The sequence below is a fragment of the Rhamphochromis sp. 'chilingali' genome (assembly GCF_963969265.1).
Source record: "Rhamphochromis sp. 'chilingali' genome assembly, chromosome: 9".
Lineage (NCBI taxonomy): Eukaryota > Metazoa > Chordata > Actinopteri > Cichliformes > Cichlidae > Rhamphochromis > Rhamphochromis sp. 'chilingali'.
In genome coordinates this window covers 32647788-32673201 of record NC_137936.1, presented here as the reverse complement: position 1 = coordinate 32673201, position 25414 = coordinate 32647788, and the positions used below count along the sequence as shown (strand labels likewise).

Sequence of the window (25414 nt, the reverse complement as noted above, 5' to 3'; positions counted from 1 at the left end):
GGAATTCCGCTGCGTAAGTAGAAACCCATCTGGTTGGTCCATTTGAGAGACCCAAGATGATATCATGTTCAGTGGAAGATAAATTTGAGGAATAACAGACAACAAATAAAAATGTGTCAGCTCTGCCTTTTCTGTTTGACTAAATGTTATCCTACCAACTGCTGAATGCCAAGACACCTATTTCGTTTTTACTGAAAGAAACAGAATCTGTTTTCCGGCCTGTAGGTGTTTGTAAGTGATTTCCTCCATTCTGTGTGACTTATGGATTCCCTTTCCTGATTAAGGCTATGTTGACAACTTTCCTCAAGCAAGCCAGCTGAGAGTGACTCAGTAGAATTTCTGGAATTCATTGGTACATTTTACCACACATAGCCCTCTCTCAGAAGAAGCAGTGCCAACAAACTCCGGTCATTTCGTAGATGGAGCCGGAGCAGAGATAAGCCGATTGCTGAAAACAGAATGTAATGTGATCGCTGGGTACAGGACTGGGAAAATGGGTAGAGGGATTCTGGTGCATGAATGGTGCTGTTTCAGTGACTGTGCGAGCCACATAGCTTTGCAGTGTTATTTACATTCCTGCTGCACATTGGAATTCTGTAGCATGTTGGTCTCAGAGTCCCATGGCCTGACTCCCAGACAGAGGGAGGGGAGGTGTGTCCCTGATTTTTATGTAAAATGTGAGAGCAGTGTGTCATCCAACCAGGGCACATTTTAAAAAAAAGTGTTTCCATCTGGCAAAAGATCTAAAAGTCTTACACACAGTTTTGTACATGGGAGCTGCTGGTTATTATCAGTATCAGTTCCATAACAGTTTCTCAATTGTGCTATAAAATGTCAGCAAATTAAATGAGCCAAAGTGTGTCACAATTGTCTAAGCTGAATGGAAAAGAAACAGAAATCACCCTTATAAGATTTATATTTCATACTATGGTTTACTCATGAAAGTGACCACTGTCTCATTTTTGTCTCACACAATACAATTGATTCATTCTTAAGTAAAATGTTAATTAGGCCATGATATTAAAATGGCAAGCTTGCCACCCAAATAGCTCTGACCTATTATCGATGTAGGACCTTTTGATGATAGTCCTGCAGTTACTGGTACTAGGACAGAAGTAGGTGATCCTTTAGGACATGTGGGGTTCAAGTGGTACCTCCATGGATCGGGCTTGTGTAACATGCAGATGCTTACTGGATTGGGATCTGGGAATTTAGAGGCCTGGTAAAAGGCATGAGCACTTTATTGCTTTCCTTGAGCTGCTCCTGCCACACTGCAAGGTGCGTTCTCCTGCTAGAGGAGGCTGCTGTTGTTGGGAGTGCCATTTCAGTTAAGGCTGTGTTTGGTGTGCAAAACCAGAATGATGTCATTCACTTTAATTTGTATTTAATTTCAAGCCCAAAACATTAAGGATATTCCTTTTTAAATCTCATGTAACAGGAAAAAGAACTGTAAATTATTCGAGTAGAGAATGAGGAACTGAGGATTTTCTATCACCTTTGCTTCACAAGTACTTATTGCTCATCGAACATGCTCATTCAGTTAATGCCACTCAACATCAGTCAACTGATTTATTTTTTCTATCAACACTGAGGACTGTTTGTATTTTAATCATTGCAAGTTGTTACTATGCTGTGGAGTTTCTCACCCAAACTGGCTCGAAGGGACATTACAGTGCATTGGTGAGAGATCTTCTAATTGAATCAGTATGTTAATTACAACTGCTTTACTGGTATTTTGGGAGTAAATCATGTTGGACAACTAAATCCCAAACCTCCTCATGCTGACTCATTTAATTGGAGCTCTCTACAAGTATGAAACTAGCTGTTGCGTTTGAGTCCATAAGACTGTCCGTCCAACATTTATCATGATGTCGGGGCCATTGTCCTGACTTAAATCCCGTGACTCCACTCGGAGATGTATTGAAAAATTGCTCCACTGACAATGCCCTCCCTCTAGTCTGAGCTCTGAGCGTCACAAAGTGGGAGCGTGTTCACTGCTGATGTTGCATTCCAGCTGGAACAATCCCACTGTTTTCCAGACTCCAAAGTGGACGCCTAAATTGGACCCCCCTTCCCCCCTCCAAAGTCCCCCCCTAGTCCCCCCCCACCCCCCATACACACCCCTTTTCCCCCTCTGCTCTAAACCTACCATCCAAACCACCCACCCACCACCCACTCCTCCTCCCATACATGCATCCCCTGGTCTCCTGTCCTTATTTGGGTAAAGACGTTCTGAGTGCTCGTTGGAGGGGAGGGAGGGGAGGGTGCTGGGTTGACACAAGGGAGGCAGGAGGAGAAACAGTGAGCACTCGCAGCCCTTTCTTAATAAGGACATGTCTGGAATTCAGGCCCCTCTCTTAGTGAAGAGCCTCTCTTTTGCAGCACCTCACTTGAACACGCTCTTGTGAGCACTTGGAGCTCCATTGAGGTCGTCGGATCTGATGTTACATTGAGCGCTGTTTGCGGCTCTTCACTGCTCACAGTGCAGAGGAGGTTCGCAGTGTTTTCTCTGCTATAATTGGAGATAAACAACAGCAGCCACCTCTCCCTCCACGCCTCCCTAACTGTGCCATCAGCCTATGATTACGGTCTCGGCTTTACTGAGCCCGTTACCCCGCAGCACCTGCGCACACATTAATGACATACTTTGAAAGACATCTTCACACCAAGCTATATGACCACCATATGCTATACTTGAGATTGAGATAGACGTGTATTGAAGATTGCATTATTGTTTGTAGAAGTGTACCTTTTGTGCTGGTTTAGTTTTTAATTTGTTCCAATGCGGACAGCGTGACAACAAAGTAAAAATCGCACTGGCGAAACTCTTGTGGTTGTTTCAGTCTGCTTACACATTTTATGGTTTTAGCTTCTAAAATGTAAAGATGTGATGCTAGAATATGCCATGTATTATAGTAGATTGATTATTTTAGGGTTTTGAGATGTTGGTGAAATAAAACATTGCACTTGAAATCATCATATTTTGCTGTTGGAAACCATAACGAGCATTTCCCAATGTCTTAATTTATCTACCCACATGACATTGTAGGCCCAAACTTTTTTTATTGTTGGTTTGTTTTCCACTTCTTGTTTTGTTTCTTTAGCAGTGCAAAATGTAAGAAATCATCACTTTTTAGAAGTTAAAACCAGATTTTTTTCTTTTCTACATAAGTAATTAAATGGCAATTCATAGTTTATGAAATGGTTTTACACAAGTCAGTGCAGGGCTTTCTAATTGTTTACTTGCACACATTTTTGATTCTTATTTATCAGTAAAGTATCACAATTTTGCGCGCCCCCCCCCCCCCCCCCCCCCCCCCCCCCCCACAAATTGGCTGGATAGATTATAATTAAACTAACCCCAACTCTAGCAGTCACTGGGAGCAGTCCAGCCCAGTGATTCGTGAGGACTGAGATCATTTGAGCTGTTGATGAGTGCTCAGTTTCAGTGTTGAGTTTTAACACCGTGACCCTGTCTCAAAGGGTCCACCGTAACCAGGACCCTCTCAGCTAAAATTAGCAGCTTGACTTGTGGATATTTCTCAAACTCTCGCTTTGGTTCAGTGTCAAAATTAATGTTGCATGTTGCTTGTGGTAGAATTTCACTGCAGGAACAGTATTGCCATACTCTATTCACCTTTGATCTTTTGTAATTCCTTTTAAATGATGATGGGAAGGGAATGAAAGCATCACTAATCCTTCGCCTCTGCTTTTCACCATCAGGCATTTTGTTATAGCTACAGTAATTGTAAAGTGTGTGTGTGTTGTTCTACGTACTGATGAAAAGCATGGAAAAAGAAAGCCTAGGAGAGATTCCTGTGCTCATGAATGATGAATTTCATACATTATAGTGTATGTATAGTATTTTTTTTTTTACATTTATATTTAAGTTTCTTCTTGTTAAAAGGGAGTTTATTCTCTCTTGTCTCATCAAGTTCCTCGTAGTGTGTTGTACCGTTGTTTCCATTTGTGAAGTTGTAGTTTCTTTACCTTGCAATATAGAGAGGATGTTATAAATGTCTTGGCTGTAAAACTGCCATTACAAACAGGGGTTTTATTCACTATTGTTACTCATTTATATTTTCACCTGAGAATAGAAATGTTATGGGTTGATTTTTATGCTATTATGATATCCTGCATTTCTAAACCTCGTAAAATAATGGTCAGTAATGAAAAAAAGAATTGGCTGGGGTCTGTATTTATCCATTATACTTTATTTTTGTCAGTATCTGCAGAAATGCTGAAGCAGAAACATAAGCATCCTGGGAGGATAATGGTTACCTCATAGACTTCCATTTTAGAAACAATACAATGCTGAAAAGGCAGCTTGAAAAATACTTAAGAGCCATGCCTGCAGTCAGCCATAAGCCAACCACACTGGAACACAGTTCCCAGACCACAAGAATTCTTTGAGGCCAGCGCTGATTAGTGAGGTCTTTAAACTTCGTTTTATGGAATATCTTGAATTCATTTGACCATTTCAGAGACATAAAATCAAGGAAATTATCATAATGATTACGGGTTGCATTGTTTATTCTTGCAAATTTAATGACTGCAATAAAAAAAAAAAACGTCAAAGAAGGTAGTGGCTGTATAGATGAACAACATTCCTTTTTCAAGGAGATCTTCTTTGCTCAAGTCAAATGTTTCCAGTTGTGAGGATTTCAAAGAAAAAAGACAAATTTGAGATTTGAGTCAAATTTGAGTTGTCTTAGATTTAACTGAATTGATTGAGTTTTACTAGATATCTCCTCAAGGTTATCTGGTGTCTGTTCATAGAAGGCATCAAGTCAAAATTTATTTTTTTTGAAGCTCAGCAGTGTTGCTTCATAAACTCTAAGAACAATGTAAGACAGTTGTTCACTCCTGACTCATTTGCCTGCTGCTTAGCACATATCACAGCGAGTCCATCAAATTCATGACCTCCGCACAAAAATAAGACAATTTTATGTTGGACATTTTATGTGTGTTGCCAGATAATGCCACATGTCCTGTACCTTTGCTTAATTTGGACATTTAAGTGTAAAGCTGGGACCAGCATGGATGCCATTGTGTAAACAATGGCTTTGATCTAGTAGAAGATCAAACTTCTACTATGGCAACATCTGTAAATTCTACTAGGTGAGGTTTTACTGGGGAAAAAATATATAATAGTAATAATAATTATAATAGTAATAGGAACTGAAGTGAAACATTGTGCTTCACTGATTTGTTTTATATTCTTTTTTGGCAACAAATAAGGGTTAAATTATGGATTTGGCAAAACAGACAATACTTTTTCAATGAGCGTTTCCAAATAACGCTGGACTAACGATAAACTGTTTCTACATTTCCTCAGACCCTTTAACTTGCTGTTTGGGTGAAAAACACTGTTTGTTGGGTTGTGATCTGGTGATGATCATAAAAATTGCGATCAGTATGGGACTTGTAAAAATGTTTATGCAACTGTATTCAACAGATCACCTACAGATCCTTTGATACCGGGGCTCAGGGTTGGGCCCAGGTGGAGCCGCCACAATTGCGTCCAACGAGTGGAGTGCCAACGGTAGCCCAGAAGATGGGCTGGACGGGGACAATGAAGACAAGACCATGGACGGGGATGCCGAGGGTGTGTGGTCCCCAGACATTGAGCAGAGCTTCCAGGAGGCCCTCGCCATCTACCCTCCCTGTGGAAGGAGGAAAATCATCTTGTCAGATGAGGGAAAGATGTATGGTGAGTTCACTGGATAACTGCCAGAGTAACAAAAGAACAACAATTACATGGAAATCCACTCCATAATGAATGCACGAAAATGAGAAAAACATTCATTCCACAGAGACTTGTGGCTAAAAGAAAACAAACACTGGTAATACTTTCCTGAAAAGAAATGAGAAAAATACTTTTCTTCTTTTTGCGCTCAAAACTTTGCTACAGAATGTTTTCTTTCCACTCAGAGCTCTCTTTAACAAGTCTGTACCTGTTGTGCTGTGACCCAGGGGCAGGTTCTTCCAGTCGTACCAGCACTCTCAGAGCTGGTTATTGCTGTCCTGAGAGCAAATCGGCTGCTCTCCCATTGATTTACACCTGTCTTTTTCTTCAGAGTGTTTTTATTGCTTTGGGGGTTTTTTTTCCCCTCCTACTATTTCACAACCTGTCCTTCTCGACATTATGTTGTTAGACACACAACCTCTTTGTCTTCTTTTTATCTCTGAACAACATCTTATATACTTTTTTTTTTCTTAAACACACTGGTATCACTGGGAGAATTTTGCCTTTAGGTAACCGGTTAAAGCTGGTTTTCAGGAGAACTGTTGCGTTTGATGCAGGATGGCTCAGTTAAATTAGCAATAATTAGCCCAGCATGAATCGAGACTCAGAACAAAAACATCACATTGGCCTGCTGTTCTGCCGAAGAGTTTAAACATCCATATGGTTTCGGAATAGTTGCGCTGTTTCCTGCAGCGTGTCCATTAAATTGCAGGTGTTGAGCCCCTAATGTCCTGAAACGCTCCAGATGGATATGTTGGCAAGGCCTTCCGTAGACTCACTCGCATGCAGGTGTGGGAAATTTAACACACTTGTCTTTGATTATTTTGATCGTACTCTCCCATTCCTAATGTCGAGACTGTTTTCTTAATGAGATTTTATTATTTTATCTTGGAAATGTAGCTGAAGAGCCATAAATGTTGAATGCGAGAAATCAAGCTGGTTTTTTTACGTTTGTACTTGCTGTGCCCTCTTTTTGATTTTGCTAAGTTGCAGTGATATTTTTTTCAGCATTGTAACTCAGCCCCCTTGTGCTTAGTAAGAATTTCCTGCCCTTTAATTAATGTCCATCAAGGCTCTAAAAGTTTAAACTTATTGTAGCTTCAGTGCAACCATAAAAACCATCAATCATGGCCATCAAAATGTCAGAGGGACTGTGTATCTTAGAAGCATCGGTGTTTGTTTCTTGTGTGGCTTTTATTTGCTTGACGTCAGATGGGATTCTTTTGGCATGATTCAACCAAGATTGAATCTTATCCTCATTTGTTCAGCAGATTCGGATATTCAAGGACAGGCACATACCTGAGATTACTCAGCCACTGCTGCAGCTTCTGTTGTTACTCTCAACCTGCCTTAAGGAACAAAGTAGTCATGAAACGCGTGGTGGATTAAACGATTACTCAAAACTTATTAAAATTTTTGTTTGCGTAGATGAATTTCTAATAATTAGTTTATCAAATATTTCTGACATACTGCTTTTCTTTTGGATAATTTTAAATTGAATATTTTATGGTTTTGCTGATACGCTAAATACGGTTACAGATTAATCCGCCCGAAAAAAGGAACATTTTAGCATGGATTTAACAAATAAATGACATATACATATAGTGTAAATAATGTAGTTCAGTTTGCTCTCACTATGTGATGGCACAAATTATCCCAAAGATCTAAATTTTTATGTAGGTGTCTAGCGCACAGGATACACCTATGCTGATACACTTATGACAGGTTAGTACTGGTTGACAACAAGATTGGTTGGGTTTTATCCAATGCGATTTAATTTTATATGCGATTTATATTTTTAATTTTTATATGAAATCAAATAACATCTATCAACTTTTTATTCTGGCAGATTTGAATATCATGCATAAACATATACATATGATATAATGGGAAAAATATTGTGACATATTTCTACTAGGTGCCAGAGCTAGTTTAGAACATGCTTTGACTTTTGCACACACATAAACTTTTGAAGCATTTTCAAATTTACCCAAGTAAATTTTTATTCCACTTTAGCTGTGCAGTGCTGTGTCTTCCCTTCCATACATTTGTCATGAGAACACCAACAAAGAAGCAGGCTTTGCACAAACCTGCCCCTTCAGCAACAAACTGTCAAGACCCCTTTTAGAAGCCCTTTTTTTTCTAGAGCATTAAACACCCTCTCCTTTTACAATAAGTCATCTGAGGCTCTGCTGGGAGAGCCAAGGAATGCCCCCAGAAGAAGCCTTCTCACAAGGTGATTACCTCAGACATCTAAAAGCTGCCCTGACGTGAGGTTAGGGGAATGTTAACGATTGCACTGTATGTAAGACTGTCTACCTAGCAGTCTCAGACTCCAATGGCCTCCAAAAGCAGTCAAGTCATCCCTCCCATTGGGAATTCCATTTTTTCTTCCAGGATTTTTATTTGCTGGGAAACCTTTGCAACTTTCCATTCGCAAGAAAAGACTACTTTATACTCATGTGTTCACTGCTCCACAAGCCTGTCTAGACTTCCCAGTGCCATTTCCAGTCACTTACATAGCTCAGGGGTGACAGAAAGTTCAAATAAGCCCAACAATAAGTTTTATTAAATCATGTGCTAACAATCAGATTCATAATGTTAAAAAGTAAATCTCTCTCTCTCTCTCTCTCTCTCTCTATATATATATATATATATATATATATATATATATATATATATATATATATATATATATATATATATATATATATATATATATATATATATATATATATATATATATGTATATATATTAGGGGTGCAACGATACTCATATCGATATTGAACCGTTTGATACAGTGCTTTCAGTTCGGTAGGCATATATATCGAACAATACAAAATTTTAAATTTATTTTATCAACTTTTCTTCTGACAACGCTGTCTGTGTTGAGAGCTCAGTGGATCTGCGTTCGACTACTCCGCCTAGGCTGCACTGTCGAGTGCAGATCCACTGAGCGCAGCTCAAGCTAGCAAGACAGAAACTTGGCAAATTGAACCTCCCCCACCCTCATTCAGATCTGGCCTTTGGAACTATTTTGGTCTTCATGTGAAGTATGACCCTGAAGGTAAGCGAGTCATGGACAAAAGTAAAACAGTATGTCGGATGTGTCACGCAATGCTCAATTACATGGGTGTAGGGTTGCCAACCGTCCCTTAAAATACGGAATCGTCCCGTATTTCGAAACAAAAGTACACGTCCCGTATTGAGCTAATAAGGGACGCACTTTGTCCCGTAATACAGTGAGAATCAAAAGTAGTCTATAAATGTTTATGGAATTAACACTTTGTTTGAAAACATAATTCCCAGCCCCTCTCCTGCTTTGTGACCAATGAGCTGACAGCACACTTATGACAATTCGAGTATGACAATTCAGATTACCGCTCATCTCATTGGTCGAGGAAAGGTCGCTTGCGGAGAAAATACATGAAGGTTATAACAGAAAATCTGTCGCTCGCTCTCTCTGTCTTTCACTCACACAGACACACCACTACCATCAACTTTGCTAAATTGCTAATGAAAAACATTGATCAGGCAGCTGTGATTGAGCAGCAGTGTAAATCCAACTATTTTCACGGTTGTTGTGGTCGTGATAATTTTGTGATGCCACATCGAAAAGGCTCGGATGAGCTTTTCAAAGTTCTACAAGTTGTGCCTCCATCGCTTGTGTCCAGATCACACGCTGCACAGCCGTGCTGCAACGTCTTTTTCACCAACGTTTACGTGTTTGCGCGCGCGCAGTGTGAGCGCCTGTGGTGACACCCTCACGAGCGATTGATGATCGGGAGCTGGTCGTGAGGTGTTAATCACTTCTCGTTACCCCACGTATACTACACGACGCACGATGAAGGCCAAAATCGGTCCGATCACTCAAAAATCGGCTCAAAATGGGCCTAAAACCGCACAGTGTGAGCCCAGCATTAGAGCAGCAATGTTTGTTCCCCTCAGAGAAAGGGAAGAATGGGAAAAGGAAAACACCTGGCTGGAAAAAGTTAATATGGGCATGTGCAATGAATATCAGCGCTATGTGGCCAGAAGTGTGATAATATAATTTATTTTGTGTAATAAACAACTGCAAGGATAGATGATTACAAATAGATGACTAATACATAAAAGTAATACATAGATGAATAATGATGATGAGTTATGATGCGTAATCATGGGAACAAGCGGGTTTACAAACGGGAGCAGCTGATTAGCATTAGAAAAGCTGAAATAATACCTCAACTGAAGCCAATTGTACTAAATGCACTAAATGTGCACTGTTACAAGAATATTTTTCTTTCTATTGTTTTCTATTATTTTAAGTTAAGCAGGACAGAGTGCTTTTAAAGAAAGATTTACTTATATTCTCAAAAGTTAAGCATGACAGGCTTCTGTTTAAGAAAGAGACCTGTTTTACTGTGTTAATGTTGTCATTTTGAGCTAAAAATAAATGGCTAAATGATCATTTGTTTCCCATGTGTTCATATCACAAAGAATAGAATATGCATCTACTTAAATCAACTTCAAGTCAAATGGTTAAAAAAATAATTTCACACACAAAAAAAGAGCTAGAAAATTCACCACACTGGGAAGGGTGAAGACAACTGGGTCGCCCGGCCCTGGCCACGAGGTGTCCCTTATTTATTTTTCAGGGAGTTGGCAACCCTACATGGGTGGGAACTACTGCGTTAGCCCAGTTTGCTGCACAGGGCGATCCGCGGTAACTCGTTAACGGAGATTTTTCGTGTTGTTGCGTTAACGTCATTTCAGATTAACGCTGACAGCACTAGTGGGAACACAATGAATATGACTGCACATTTACGCCGACATCATCCTAGTGCAAAGACAAGTAGAAGCCGACAAAAACAACAAGCACCCATGCTACAAACTTTACCTGAGCCATTTAGACAGCCGTTAGCACAGGATTCTCCTTATGGGGACCTGATATTTTAATATGCTGCTGAGAATATAGCCCAGAAGAAGCGCATAGTATAGCTTTTATTTTGGAAAGAGCCATTTCTCTGTAATAAACTCTCTTTTCCAAAGATGAGTGATTCCTCGATCAGATAGATTTTTTATTTTTTTATTTTGTTGTTTCAGCAACATTAAATTTAAAAACTACTTTTGAGTTAAAATATATATTTATAATTTTAATAAATGACAAATTAAAAAAGCATGAACATTCTTTTGTATCGAAAAAATATCGAACCTTGACATCAAAGTATCTAACCGAACCGTGAATTTTGTGTATTGTTGCACCCCTAATATATTCATTCTGTCACAGCTCCGGAATTGTCAACCGACATGAGTCCAGTTCAAAATAGCCTCTTCTTACTATATTGTATTGTATTGTTGTTAAGTTGGTTTTGATCTTACGTAGTGCAACAGAAGTGATTGTAGCAGTTTTGTAAGAGGTAAAAAGAAATTAATTAATGCTAATAACAGAATGTATAGGGGCATTTTTAGAAGAAGGTGTGGCACACACAATTTGCCCCTTGCACAACCATGAAATTAAAAGCTTTAAATTAAAAGAGTAAATGGTAAATGGTTCTGATTAAAATTTAAGGTTTTCTGTGTAAACTGGTGTTTTAGCAGCTGTAGGGCGCCGTAAAAGTCATTCTCCAAGTACAGTGTCCAAGAGAGAAAAAAATATTGCTCAAAGACGACACATTGCCACTAAAGTTTTATTACCCTAAGTTGCTATTATTTAATTAATTGGCTTGATTCTGCTTGCATTCAATGCAGGAAGTAAAATGCAATACACTACAATTGAAAAATTGAACACCAATGAGGTTGGTTATGTTTTAGACTCAGAGGTCACTGTCTCAAAGTCAAGTAGCTAATTCATGCCCCTATAAAAGCAAACTTTAATGGTTTTATGACCCCCATACTTGACTTTTATTTTTTATGCTCCAACTTTTTAAATATACTTAATGTCTTTAACAAGTTTTAGAGCTGCTTGTTTGTGGATTTTTTTAAAAAACTTGGGGATAGGACCAAGCAACCTGTTTACAAAATTCAATGCAAGCTATAATGCATATAATGCTACAATGCAAGCTTATAAGGTTATATTAATAACCTTATAACAGACAGGTGAGGGGAGTCAGTCATCTCATCTCATTCGTAAGTAAATATTTACCAAAATGTCAAACCTTTTGGTTGCTTTTTCAGATCATTTGTTCAGATTAAAGGAACTCATTTGTTACAGGTAAAGATTATCGTATGCATCTTTTCAGATTAATGAAAAATAAAACATTTAAACAAGAGTCAGGCACTTTATTCTTGGTAAAATGAAATGGTTGGCTCATGGCGCACAGTAAATTTAGAGGAAGTGTCGTTAGAAGATGGAAAAAATGTTGCCCGTCTTGTTTGGCCTTGGGGCTGTGCTGACATGTTGTTCACCTACGTTTTCTGGCCTCAACAGGTGTGTCAAACCCAAAGCACACACCTTTTTCTCTTTTAGACCTGCAGCTGTCACTACTAAAGAGCACTCTGGGTAATAAAAGTAGAGAAAGATTTGAGTGCTAAACAAGGGTTTATGTCTGTTCCTACCTTCGTGGACTGATGTTGAATTGCCAGCAGGTTCGGTGCATGTGCACAACTTTGACAAAACACAGCATGTATGTGGACATATTTAAGAAAAAGAAAAGGGGGTGGGCAGCTTTGGTTTGTAATGATGACTGAGCAGCCATGTAGCTTCTCTGTCAGTTACTCACTGAGATGTAAGGAATGTTTTCAGTCATGGCTGAGCAGTATGTTAGCAATTTTGGATTACCTCAGTGTTATGACAAGGGGGGAGAGAAGATAATAAGGGCGTATAAAAGGTTCTGGGTGGTGGGGGTTATGGTGAGTGAAGAGAGAGTACCTTTTTGCTCACTATCTTGGTGTGTAAGTGGAAAATTCCAGCAGTAATGTAGTATAAGAAAAAGATAGGCGTGTCTTGTCAATGAAGAGGTTAAGAATGGCAGCCTGCAGCGATCTGAGGGGGTGTTGAGCAATCAACAAAAAAGTCATAAGCAGTTCAAAAGGCGGAAAGAGAGATGGAAAGACCAAATGTAGAGAAAATAGAGGACAATGAGACTTTGCATACCACTGTACAAGTGTGTCTGTGTTTTTGTAAGCACCTGTCATGATCCCCTGCAGTCCGTGCTACTCCCGCTCTGATCCCCCTGACCGTGTCAAATCTGAGCAGATGTTGCTACTGCGGGTGCGGATTGAAGACGCAGTGATTCTCTGTTGCTTTTTTTTTTTTTTTTTTTTTAATGTCTTACAGTTTTAAGGAAGTAGTATCCTTAAAAAGTATCAACTAATCTAACCGGTCTTTCTGGGTATTCTTTCTAAAGAAGAACTTGCTGAAGTATTAATTAGCACAAAACAGCTACTGGCATACACTGTTGCTACTGCTTTGATGTTTTTAAGAAATTAATGAATGAATTATTTTGTTAATTTATTTTCGGAGTATATTACACCTACTGCCTCCATATATTTTTATAGTCAGGAACCTTTTTATTCCTGCTTAAAATAAGGGTGCAGGATCACCTTTGCTTAAAATCACTATCCACAATTTGAATTCCAATTTTTCTTACCTGTGTCTAGATGTAATCTAGTTACAACTGGGCTATAATGTTGGCTTGTGCAGTTCGTACCCATTTAAGGAGATTGGCAATATACAATTAAAATAAAAAAACTAACAAACAAAAAAGAAAAAAAAACCAAGTCACTTCCTTATGAGCTGTAGGTAACATCTTTAAAGGATGTCATGCTTTTCATTTCAGATGGTTGACATAATTCCTGGTACTACATTTAGTTGTTCAGGCCTTCCCCTGCAAGCTTTACCAGTATGATTCAGCTGCTGTGCATCTGAAAAAAAGAAAAGGAAAAACTCTTTACAAAATAAGTTACACCTCCAAGGTCCACAAAATGAAGACTTGGTTCTCAGCACCTCAACTAAAGAACTTCACTGTCCAACAGGTGAAAGGTTATCATTTACCACACAATTCAGAGCCTTTACTTTGCTCATCACTGTGGGAAGTTTCAAAAATCTTAACATCTTGACATCACCATAACAGAAAGTTGAGTTTTATTCAACCTCTTTGTAGTCCGGAAAGTGTGCGAGTTACACCTCATCCACATCTTTCAAGTTCTTATCTTTCTTGGTCAAGCCTGTAGCACCAAGTTAATTTCAGTACACAGTAATGTACAGTGAGATATCGGTTATATTCATATCAGAACTGTGGGGTTGTTGTTGCTGCATTGCTTTTTCGCCAGCTGAAGCGATTGAGAGTGACAGTTGGGTGGGGGTTGATGTCATTGTTCTTTCTTTGCCACACTCTGTTGGGATGGTCGGCAGCAGGTGCGGCTGTCTGCTGACTGCGGGGTCACAGGGTGCTGTTGTTTTGGGAAATGGGCTACTTTACTGCCAGGTGGCAGTTGCTGGCAGAGACAGTTATGGCTTTGTGTTTCCTGCAAGAGTTACTGCCCTTCTCAGCTGCCCTTTTGCCCCTTACCCCATCCTGATGGCCTTCACTCCAGCTCTAACCCCTGCTTCTCCCAGGGCTGGGAGTGCATATGAACATATGTGTGTTCACCCGAGTTCTGGCTGTGTTCACGGGCCCAGGCCAATCAGACTGGCTAGCACAGATGTGACAGGCTTAGAGGAATGCTAGGAATGCGGAGGCGCTGAAGCGGGTGTGTCCATCCTTGGCCCGGGGCAGAAGGGGAGGGACTACCTCAGTATCGGCAGACAGTTCAGCTCTGCTCTGCTGGCCGACTGCCGGACTGAGTGGTTGGCTTGTACGGTGAGTACTGCAAGCCTACTGGAGATGGCCTGCAGTACTTTTATGGTAATTGCACTAACCATGGCCTTCCGGAGGCCAAGTGCTAAAGTGAAAAAAACAGGACTTGTTTCTGCTGCCATTATGTGTCTGGAAAGCTGTTGAACATCTAGACACATAGTCTTTTGTGTGTTCATGAAGGCGCATCTTGACCAATTTTGTTGGTGTAAATTTATGTCAGCAAGTTTAGCAGAGTTAAGGCCATTATTCATAATAATACGGCAGTTCAGCCTCTCCCTCTGGCCCGATTTTCAGCCACAGAAACCTAATAAGCGTGACTTGGCAGAGAAGATAACTGAAAGCACTGATGGACTGATTTTCCACTGAGACAACATAATAACACTTTTTGCACTTCTCATACTCCAGAGATGATTTTTGCATGACCACAGCTGCAGTTTGTTGAAAAGGTATGGCTTGATGAATCACATGCGCTGCACTGTAGATATAGAGGACAGTGAAAGCCCGAAATAGAATCCTGTTCTCTGCACAACCTGTTTGTGCAGAATGTCGAGTGTAGATGTTATGGCATGGGGAAAAAAAAAACGCGGTTCTGTTTTTAAGTACTCTTTGTAATTAGGCTTCAGGGCCATGTGAGCTGAATTTAAGGAGGTGTGAAACAATCTAGTGAAAACCCAGGGATAAAACAAATAAATGTACTCTTTGCTAATTTGCTTAAAAAAAATCTCCCTATAGGAAACAGAGGTGTTTCTGTGGCTCCTGACAAGTGTTCTGAGCTTTGAGAAATGCCACACTACTTTTCTTTTGACATGAGATCAAGACTTGAGAAGAGTGCCACCTTCTGTCCAGTTTGTGATATTGCAAGTAATCTCCAAATGTTGAATGATATTTTTTTTTTCAATCTGTCTGCCAGTTTGTGTGTCATTGTATTAAAAGTGACTCTGGAGACACCTGCTGTTTGTCTGTCTGTGCTTAGTGTAATCCAATTACCATCCTGTAAGATAAGCCCCCACTTTTTTTGTCTCTCTTTTACAGGTCGCAATGAATTAATAGCGAGGTACATCAAGCTGAGAACAGGCAAAACCCGGACAAGAAAACAGGTAATCAAGTTTTTTACGACTTTAATGTTTGGGTCCAGCTGCTGACTGGGTGACGTAGAAAAAAATCCATCATCAAAACAGCTTTGTCTGGTGGCTTCCTTAAAAAAAGTGGATTATGAGTACTTCAGAGGACAAGTCTGGTTTTAAAATTTACTGTATTATTATTATTATTATTAACAATTGATTTGATTTTGGACAAAAATAGTATAGACCACAAATTATCAAACTGAAACATTAAACAAATACATTTTGTCTTTATAAATAAACCTTTAACTTATCATTTTTTATTAATTAGTTCATTCAATTAACTGTCTAGACTTTAATATGAAAAAATAACGGCTTTGTCCTTTAAATCCACTTTCTTATTTTATGTGTAGATTTCTTAGTGTGTGTCATGATCCTGTAAAAGGTGTGTGTGTGTGTAGGTGTGTGTGTAGGTGTGTGTGTGTGTGTGGATCAGCACTTGTATAGATGTGTGGCCTGTGTGCATGGATCTGCATGCATGTTATTTTTATGCTCAAATGATGTTTCACACCCCTTTAGGTGTCTAGTCACATACAGGTGTTAGCACGGAAGAAAGTTCGTGAATACCAGGCGGGTATAAAGGTAGGTGCTGCCAGCCTGCCTCCCGGCAACACTGACTGGGCGTCTCTTTCCTCTTTGGTTACGGCTTCTCTCTTTCTTCTCTTCTCTCTCTGTCTCCTTTCTTCTTTCCTCCTCTTGGCTATTTTTCTGTGCAGGTTTCTAGCCACTTGCAGGTTCTCGCCCGGAGAAAATCTCGCGAGATCCAGTCAAAGCTAAAGGTATGCGCTTCACTGCGGCCTGTGGGGCTGGTAAATGCTTGGCTTGGCACTAACCTGCTAATTTGTGAATATATTTATCAGTCCTTGCTTTAAGATGAGGTTTATTCTGGCTGCATAAGTAGATGCAAGCTTGCCATGCGCATTATTGTTTAACAGTTAAGCTTTAGAAATCATCATAATATTGCATCTGTGCCATGCATACAATGCACCGACAGAGAGAGTTTTTACTACGATTTTGAGCTGTAGGAATGCATTCAATCTCATCCTCTGAATTATTCTATCTCATCCTCTAGCCTCTACTTGAAATGAATGCTGCACAAGCTGATGGAATTTGAATGAAAGATCATTTAGCTGCATGTTGCTCCCGCTATGTATCTTTCCTTTGTGCCAGTCATGCTGCTGCATCACACTGTACTCTTCTGAGACCTTTTCTTTCCCTAAAACTGTCTCTGAGATCCTGAGCTCCTAGAGTGTGCTTCTTTGTAATGCCTTTTGTAAAAGTCAACATAGAAAAATAATCCTCCATTGTAATCTTGTGCCTCCTTTTGACTTTTCTCAAACTTCGTAAATCCTCTTTCAACTCTTTATGCTTTTTGTTGTTTTTTGCATTTTCACATATGAGTAAAAAACTATATCCAGACACTACTTAATACTAAAGATACTGTGATCTTTTGAATCCTAACCTAAGCCAAAACTTGAATTAACACAGACTAATCTGGGGGGAAATGGCATTCATAGCAGGGATTTTTTTTTGTTTAAAAAACATAATAAAAAACTGTGTAGTCTCATTTTGTCAGTGGTGACATCCTATATTCAGTGCAGTGCACCCAACGGTGGCTAGTATTCTAAATTAAAAAGAAGTAGATGCATCAAGCATCACCTTTCATAAGTTTTGACTTTATTTCTGAGCTGTCTACAAACTCCTAGGTCATGTTGAATACAAAGACCCCATTTAAAATGAGATGTGTTTTTCTGATTACATAGACTTTTCATGGTGAAATCTTCACCCTGTTCCTCCCTTGTTTGTCTACAAATTCTCCACTAACTGTACAGGTATCACAGAGGTCACTTCATTAGTCCTTCTAATTATCTCACATGAATATTTTAATGAAAAAATAATACACTTTTAAAATTACTGTCTTGTTTGGACAAGACATAAAGGATCAAGGAACCCACTTTCTGTTTGAAAACGTTAACATGGAATAATTTATTAGAATTTATAAGAATAAAGATTATTTTCTTCTGTTTTGACACGAAAGCATTCGATACCCTCTTTCCTTCTGTGTCCATGTAAGAAAGAAAATCATAATCGATTTAATACACTTTACACCAAGCCCATTAAACATTTACTTATCTTGTAAATCAACTACTGATTATATATTTAGTTCAGTTGTTTAGATTTATAATGCATCATGAGTGCATTTTTGATCGGTGCAAGGATTGATGAGGTCATTTTTACTTTTTGCCTTGGTTTTGAAACGTTAACACCCAGAGGTCGAGGGCAGCCATGGCGGACTCTGAGTTTATCCAACTCAAAGTTCTAGAAACAAAAAAAGAAAAAAAAGGTTTTCCGAGCCACTCTTTAAGTGAAGTGTACATCTGAAGTGTAACAGTTGCAAATGTCTACCCGCTGTACATCTCATATATTGCACAGCGATAAGTATTAAGTAACAAGTTATAAGGATTTAACTTCCTTGAGATTTTATATCTGCTGAGTTATCGAAATAAAACAAATAATCCTATGTTTTGAATTGCACTCAGATTTTTATATCCTCTTTAAAAAATCAAATTCATTCTTTCCTCAATGAAATAATGAATTGGCTTTGTGTTTCCTCACATATTTACAACAACTTGAAATTGTTAGTTATTCATTATTTTCACAATACAAACAAAATCAAATATGGGCCTGGATTTGAACGCTCAGATTTATACGTATGCCCACCAAAAAAAAAGATTAACCTCAATATAGCTTTGAGAATTGAACAGTACTAATGGTTTCTCTCTTTTTTGATTCAGGCGATGAATTTGGTAAGTGAATTTGACTTGTGCAATATGCTTCCCTCCTCCCCTTTGTTTGGCAGCAACACTGCACTGTCCCTTTGCTATGGCCCTCTGCTGGCATGGCGCCCCAACCCATTGCAATCCCGCAATGAAGCAATGCTTCGAAAACAGCCATGCTTTGAGCACAGTATTGCTCCACATCCTGCTACAATAGTTTAATATCCTCCAACCTCCGCCAAAAGTCAGAGTTCTGCTTGCTTGGCATAAGGTGTCGTTCTTTGATTCGGGTTCTCGCTTCTGAGGCGTATTTCTTTAACTTGCAAAGTCACATTTTGGTGGCTAAATTGCTTTTTGCCATTAGAAAACGAGGAAAATAGTACATTTCAAAAATCTGAATTGACATGTTTGTAATTGAGAAACAATGTGTACTTTCAAAATAATGATAATTTACAAAAAAAATACTCCAGGTAATTTAGACACCAATTGACTGCATTTGGATCATTTTTATGCTACGTTTCAAGTTTCTCATAGTAAATTTTAATCTAAATTGTCCATGTGTACTCTTGCAACTTGAATCTCTTCATTCTGTTTTCCTGTGGTGAGCCTTATAACACACTGACCTTGATTTTTTTTCTGTACTTCTCTTTGCTTCCTTCTGACAGCTGCTCTTTCAAACAAACATCTTCAAAACAATGTTGTATTGATACTTTACAATAGATTGAATGTTGAGCTAAGCTAATGTTAACTTTATTTAGAATAGACTAATTAATCATTTATGAAACATACCCAAACAGTGTCATTGTTTTGTATTATCATTAGGATAGCATACTGCATTGGATTATGCCGAGGTTAGGCTGCCACCTTGTGGCTGACTCCTCTTGTTTCTCTCTGTCAACCTGCAGGATCAAGCATCTAAGGACAAAGCCCTGCAGAACATGGCAGCGCTGTCATCTGCACAGATCGTCTCTCCGAGTATAATAAATAAACATCTTCCACCACTGCCTCCGGCCCCGTATCCACCAGCCAGAGTGAGACTCAATTTTTGGCAATTAAAAGGCATTAATGTTTTTCATTGCAGTTTGAAGTGATTCAAATGGGCACTGACTTTTATTTTCTTCTTTACTCTGTAGTTCTGGCCTGCTCAAATCCCAGGACAGCCTGGACCTTCTCAGGAGTAAGTAAACCCCTGCACTGAACGCACAGGAACTTTGTGGTATCATGGTATTCTTTCTGAAGTAAGACATTGGTGATAGAGATAAGTAAAAGCATGAATAAGTAAATGAATCACTGATGAGGTTAGGTTTAATATCAGGTGGGTATTGCAGGGAATGTTTAATGAATAACGTTTTTGTACACCAGGCTGCTTCTAGATTTCAACCCGGGAAGGACTCCTGGGCTTGGCCGCACCAGCCATGCGTAAGTTCCCCCTAGCCAAGGTTCAACATTGAGCACAAAGCAGTACTAACTCTTCTACACTGCATTGTATGTTTTCTGCACTGATGTAAACCACCATCACCACCACCAGGCAATAGACTGCTTCAGATTTTATTAAGAAAAGAGGAATGTGGTAGATGAATCCTTGTAGTGTTTGATGATTTGTGTTCACACAAAAAAATTGTATGCATTTTTATGAATTTGTCAGCAAAAGCACAATTAAATGATGCTGTTTTGCATCACTATTAAGCAATGAAGCAGGTGGACTTACGCCTAGCTGGTGCAGCAACACATGCTTACACTGATACACTAACAATTCTGCATAACTGAGGTACCCATGTGTCACAAAAATCTGGTATTGGAGTCTTTTTCTCACTTTCATTCATTACTTTTCAGTATCAAACCATTTGCACAGCCCCCATACTCGAGCCTACCAGGTTCTGTAAACCAACCCATACCAAGTAAGTTTGAACAAAATAAATCAATAAATGGAAACCAGAAAAGGAAAATGGGTGTGATATATTAATGCTTATGCATATGTGTTTGCATACATGAAGATTATGAGCCCTTGGCGCCACCTCCTGCACCAGCCGCTACTGCAGTGCCAGTCTGGCAGGATCGGACCATTGCCTCCTCTAAGCTGAGGCTGCTGGAGTACTCAGCCTTCATGGAGGTCCAGAGGGACCCAGACAATGTGAGTTAAATATGGTCTGCACCATATCCCAACCAAACAGCTTGTGAGTAATAAGAACTTGTTTAAAAGTGTAGTGGCATTAATACATTTAAGCCCATCTACATTGTCCTGATAGTTCACTCTCTCTCTAATGCTGATGTTTGAGGGCTGTGTTTTAGTTGTTTTTTTTGTTCGTGCTCCCTGTACTAAATCAAGTCCTATAGCCAACGTTTATCATCTGCTCTGTCTCTGTCCAATATAGTACAGCAAACACTTGTTTGTCCACATCGGACAAACCAATCCCTCCTACAGCGATCCGCTCCTTGAGGCTGTGGACATTCGGCAGATCTACGACAAGTTCCCTGAGAAGAAGGGTGGGCTCAAAGAGCTTTATGAGAAAGGGCCCCAAAATGCTTTCTTCCTTGTAAAGTTCTGGGTATGTTGTTATTATAATCTGACACTTAATATTATCATGCCTCTGTTTTCTACAATTGGAAATTATGCAAACTGCTTTTTTTTCTTACAATACCATGCTACATGTGGTGATAAATTACATGATTTCAAGATAAGAGGCAATGCATTTCATAGAATGTTGCTTCATTTATACTGCGTTTGTCTTTGGTTAATAAATGTTCTTTTGAATAACTTACATCCACATCTTTATTTATTTATTTATTTATGCAATTAAAGTTGATGTCATGTGAGGGCCTTTTGTCATGATGACATGTGTGCACTCTGCAGGCTGATCTGAACAGCAGTGGTATGCCAGACGGTCCAGGTTCATTCTATGGTGTCAGCAGTCAATACAGTAGCATTGAGAACATGACGATCACCGTTTCAACCAAAGTCTGCTCATTTGGCAAGCAAGTTGTCGAAAAAGTAGAGGTACGCCGGTGCTTTAACTGAGTCTTTTCTGAGAAGTATGTTTAATATTATATGCACATTGTTGTCTGTTCTTGACTCGCCTGTGTGTGTGTTGCAGACAGAGTATGCCCGCCTAGAGGGAGGAAAGTGTGTTTACAGGATCCACCGCTCTCCTATGTGCGAGTACATGATCAACTTTATCCACAAACTGAAACACTTACCTGAAAAATACATGATGAACAGTGTTCTTGAAAACTTCACTATCCTACAGGTAAAATACAGTGAATTATGGCTGCTTAGTTCAACATTTAACCTTACATTTACGCATAATGTCCCCATTAAGACCAGTTTATCAGTTGATATTTGCTATTTTCTAATTATTCACAAATCAGCTGATCATTATGGGCTTATTTCTAAATGGACTGTTCTTCTCCTCAGGTGGTGACGAATCGCGACACACAGGAAACCTTGCTCTGTATAGCATTTGTTTTTGAGGTTTCCACGAGTGAACACGGGGCTCAGTATCACGTCTACAGACTTGTTAAAGACTAACAGCTCTTCAGGGAGGTTTTGGAAAAGCCACACAATAAAGTGTGGCACAGTCTCTCTTTAACCAGCTCAACGATCCAGGAGAAATTATGAAAACATTCAAAGCAATGCTAGACCGAACTAACATGGACACATTACATGCTTTAAAAAAGTATCCAAGGAAAAAAAAAAAGAGAGAGCGAATCTCAACATGCCAGCACGCAAAGAAATTTTGAAGAATTGCAGACAAGTTATTTTCCATGTGTTTAAACATGATTTAGATGAAGTGGGTCACTTTTGCAAAAATCGACGGAGCCTGAAATGTTTTATCGAGGGGATGAGAACGTGTTTAGGGTTGAAAAGACTCTTAAAGTATCCAAGGGAACACACTCTGAGCAACAAGAGAAGTGTAAATAGCATTGAAAAACTAGAGAGAAAATTACCATGGAAGTGGGGTCAAGTTGTGTTTAGGTGTTTAGGAAACAAAGTGCCTTTTTCTCCAAAGATTATGATTGCCTGCCACTTCGGATTGCCTTATTTTTACTACCTCTTGTTTTTAAATGAAAAGAAAATATTCATACAGGTATTTTGAAAAAAAATGTGGAAAGAAACCTCAGATCAACATCTTTTGGGGCAGTTCTTGTATTCAGGCACGCAGAGGAGTGGGATAACTAATTCTGATGAGGTCTATTTTACAAAAAAACAAAAACAACATCCCAGGTTTTACAGTCCAAGTGTACAGGGAGAAGGTTAATTGTGTCGCCATGTTATTAAGGTTCTTTTTTTTTATACATATATTATTACACAATTTTTAAAAAAAAAATCAGGTCTTACAAGCATCTATCTATAACTGATTTTGACACTAGGGATGTCTTGAACCTTTGCTTTCCTGACATAAACCCAGGGCTTTGCCTTACTTATGAGATGCCCTGTTATTTCTCTCTGTTTGAAGACGTGTGCTCAGTTGCACTTAAAAGATTAAGAAGTGCAGCAACACAGTGCTTATTTTCTGCCTTGAGGTATGTAGCGTTACTGAATAAAATGAATTGTTTCTGTACTGTGAGTAAGTGGATACTAAAGGAATATGTGTTACATAGGAGTGTTTGGGGGTGGGGGGGTCTTCATATTTGTGATCAGCTAAACTCAGCACAGAGACCATGGTTAAAGCAGAGAGAAGTTAACCACTGTTTCTTTTGTTTAAAAAAGAGACTGTATGCTGTGAAGTTGGTACATTGGCTTCACTCCTCTCTGTAATGTGTGGAGAAGCTGCATTCATTAATTAAAATACTTTTTGATATTTAAGACATTTTTTACTGACATTACATATGAAATAATTGTTACATCAATCTGAATAACTGTCTTGAAAGAGAGCTATTGTCTCTGTGCTGTGGAGTATGACCATTGATTGTTATTTATAGGGCTGAACAAGAAATAGCAGGAGGGAAGGGTGGGGTATTGGTGATGATTTTCCACCATGATGGAGATGTTAAAAGTATTGTAGGACTTATATTAGAGATAGAATTTACTGCCAACTCATGGGTCCTGCTAGATGAGTGTCTACTCTGTGAGGTTCACTGGACAAGTTCAAATTTAAAATATTGTATGGTGGCATACTTGCACCTGGCTTTGAATGTCATATTTCACAAGCTAGATACAATAACACTCCTCCTCTAGTAGGTATCTCAGTCTATCTTTTATACAGACATTTTTGCCATTATAAAGATTAATATTTTGTTTTGATTCAGTTGTCTTGACTTTCAGTGTTTGCCATATGCTTCACTGAAAAAGAAATGTGTGATTGTGCTGATATTGATAATTAATAATGAGATATCTAATGTATCATATTCTGAATGGTGTGGGCAGTTTTCTTCTTTGTTTTTTGGTTTAAGATGGTTTACTATTGTCTTTGTTACCAATGTGCATTGCAATTTTATACTTTGAGTAGAAGTTGGACTATGTAATCAACAAATGTATCTAACAATACATGACGCATGGTGCCTTTGGGGCCATCCCCCTCCCCCCCAGAAAAGTCATTAAACCTGTTTGTAAATTTGTTTTGTCTATAGTGATTCATTTTACAGTGGGTGCAGTGGTTAGCACTGTCGCCTTCCAATAAGGTTATGTGTGTTATAATTTGTTGCTTTTTGCAGTCTTTTAACCTTCCATAGACTATTCAATGTTTCACTTATTCCACATTTTATCATGTTAGATTTTTATTACAAAATTGATTATATTCATTATTTACTTTTACACACAATACCCTTAACAAAAGTTAGCTTGAAATTCTTGCAAATGTATTAAAAATAAAATACAAAAATGTAACATCTACATAGGTATTCACAACCTTTGCTCAAAACTTTGTTGAAGTAACAATTGCAGCCTTCAGTCTTTTTGAGCTACACCTATTTTGGGGCAGTTTCTCCCTTTTAATTTTCAGAACTTCTCAAGCTCCATCAGGTTGTATGGGGACGTACAGCTACTAACAGATCTTTCCAGAGATGCTCAATCGAGTTCAAGTCTGGGCTCTGGCCAGGCCACTTAAGGACATTCACAGAATAGTACTGAAGCCACTCCTTTGTTATCTTGGCTGTGTGCTTGGGGTCATTGTCCTGTTGGAAGATGAACCTTCACCCCAGTCCAAGGTCCAGAGCACTCTGGAGTAGGTTATCATTAAAGATGTTTCTGAACATTGCTGCATTAGTCTTTTCCTCAAGCCTGACAAAACTCCCAGTTCTTCCCACCCAAAACATCACCACAGCATGATACTGCTACCACCATGCTTCACTGTAGTGGTTAGTGATGGGTAGATGATACCTCATGGGGTGTGTTGCATATTGCCCTTATTGTGTCTACACGTGTGACACTGTTGGTGTCTCGCTCAATAGCAACATCTGCAGGATTTAAATAGTCATTGCAGACCACCTGGACAAAGAAAGACTGAACTACGTTAATTGATTCTGACATCTAGACATCACATGAATGATGAAAGGTCCTGTTTAACCAGTTCATGATAAAATGCTGTGCAAAAAGTGTGATAAAAGTATTTATATTTCAATTATTATTGATTGATTTATTATAGCAAACAAATATGATTGGTTGACTAATACACTATATCAAATGCTGTTGTTGGGTTTTTTTGCAAGGAATTATAAGTGAGAAAGAGAAGTTTAGAAAATCTAAGTGCTTGTGATAGTGGGAGTGCTTGTATACTTGTATGTGAAGGCAGGGTTTGCATATGTCTATTAAGCATGAGAAAGTTAAATTGGTCAAAATAATTAATAACAAATTTAAATGAGTCCTTCGGGGGGGAAAAACTGGAACACAAATAACTGATGACAATTGAGCAAAAGTAGAAAAAGGAAAGGGAAAAACATTTACCTTATTTGGTGCTAGGAGATCAAAAATCTCAGTCTGGAGAAAATGTTCCTTTTCTCACTGGATAATAAATGTGGCAAAAAGAAACACACAAACTGCACTAAAGACA

At 38.9% G+C, this 25414-nt stretch overlaps 1 protein-coding gene across 7 annotated transcripts; it reads left to right on the top strand.

Moving 5' to 3' along the window:
• The first annotated feature begins 5461 nt into the window (after positions 1–5461).
• tead3b (TEA domain family member 3 b) lies at positions 5462–23984 on the top strand. Of its 7 annotated transcripts, none has more exons than XM_080890682.1 (13): positions 5462–5713; positions 15563–15627; positions 16171–16233; positions 18447–18458; positions 19334–19459; positions 19562–19605; positions 19791–19847; positions 20262–20326; positions 20423–20559; positions 20801–20974; positions 21280–21423; positions 21521–21673; positions 21841–23984. In XM_080890682.1, exons 1-13 carry the CDS (start codon positions 5590–5592, stop codon positions 21952–21954), a joined length of 1278 nt encoding a protein of 425 aa, XP_080746808.1. In that variant the 5' UTR covers positions 5462–5589; the 3' UTR covers positions 21955–23984. The 7 variants fall into 7 exon arrangements, with proteins under 7 accessions (XP_080746808.1, XP_080746807.1, XP_080746810.1 ...); XM_080890681.1 differs by lacking the exon at positions 18447–18458 and adding an exon at positions 16368–16430; XM_080890684.1 differs by lacking the exons at positions 16171–16233; positions 18447–18458 and adding an exon at positions 16368–16430.
• Positions 23985–25414: the final 1430 nt, after the last annotated feature.

Excerpts from the sequence above, each read along its gene's own strand:
- tead3b (XM_080890681.1), top strand. The coding sequence starts at position 5,590 with ATGGACGGGGATGCCGAGGGTGTGTGGTCCCCAGACATTGAGCAGAGC. Across the intron at positions 15,628-16,170 it reads AAACCCGGACAAGAAAACAG|GTGTCTAGTCACATACAGGT; the intron begins GTAATCAAGTTT and ends ACACCCCTTTAG. Across the intron at positions 19,460-19,561 it reads CCCCGTATCCACCAGCCAGA|TTCTGGCCTGCTCAAATCCC; the intron begins GTGAGACTCAAT and ends TTTACTCTGTAG.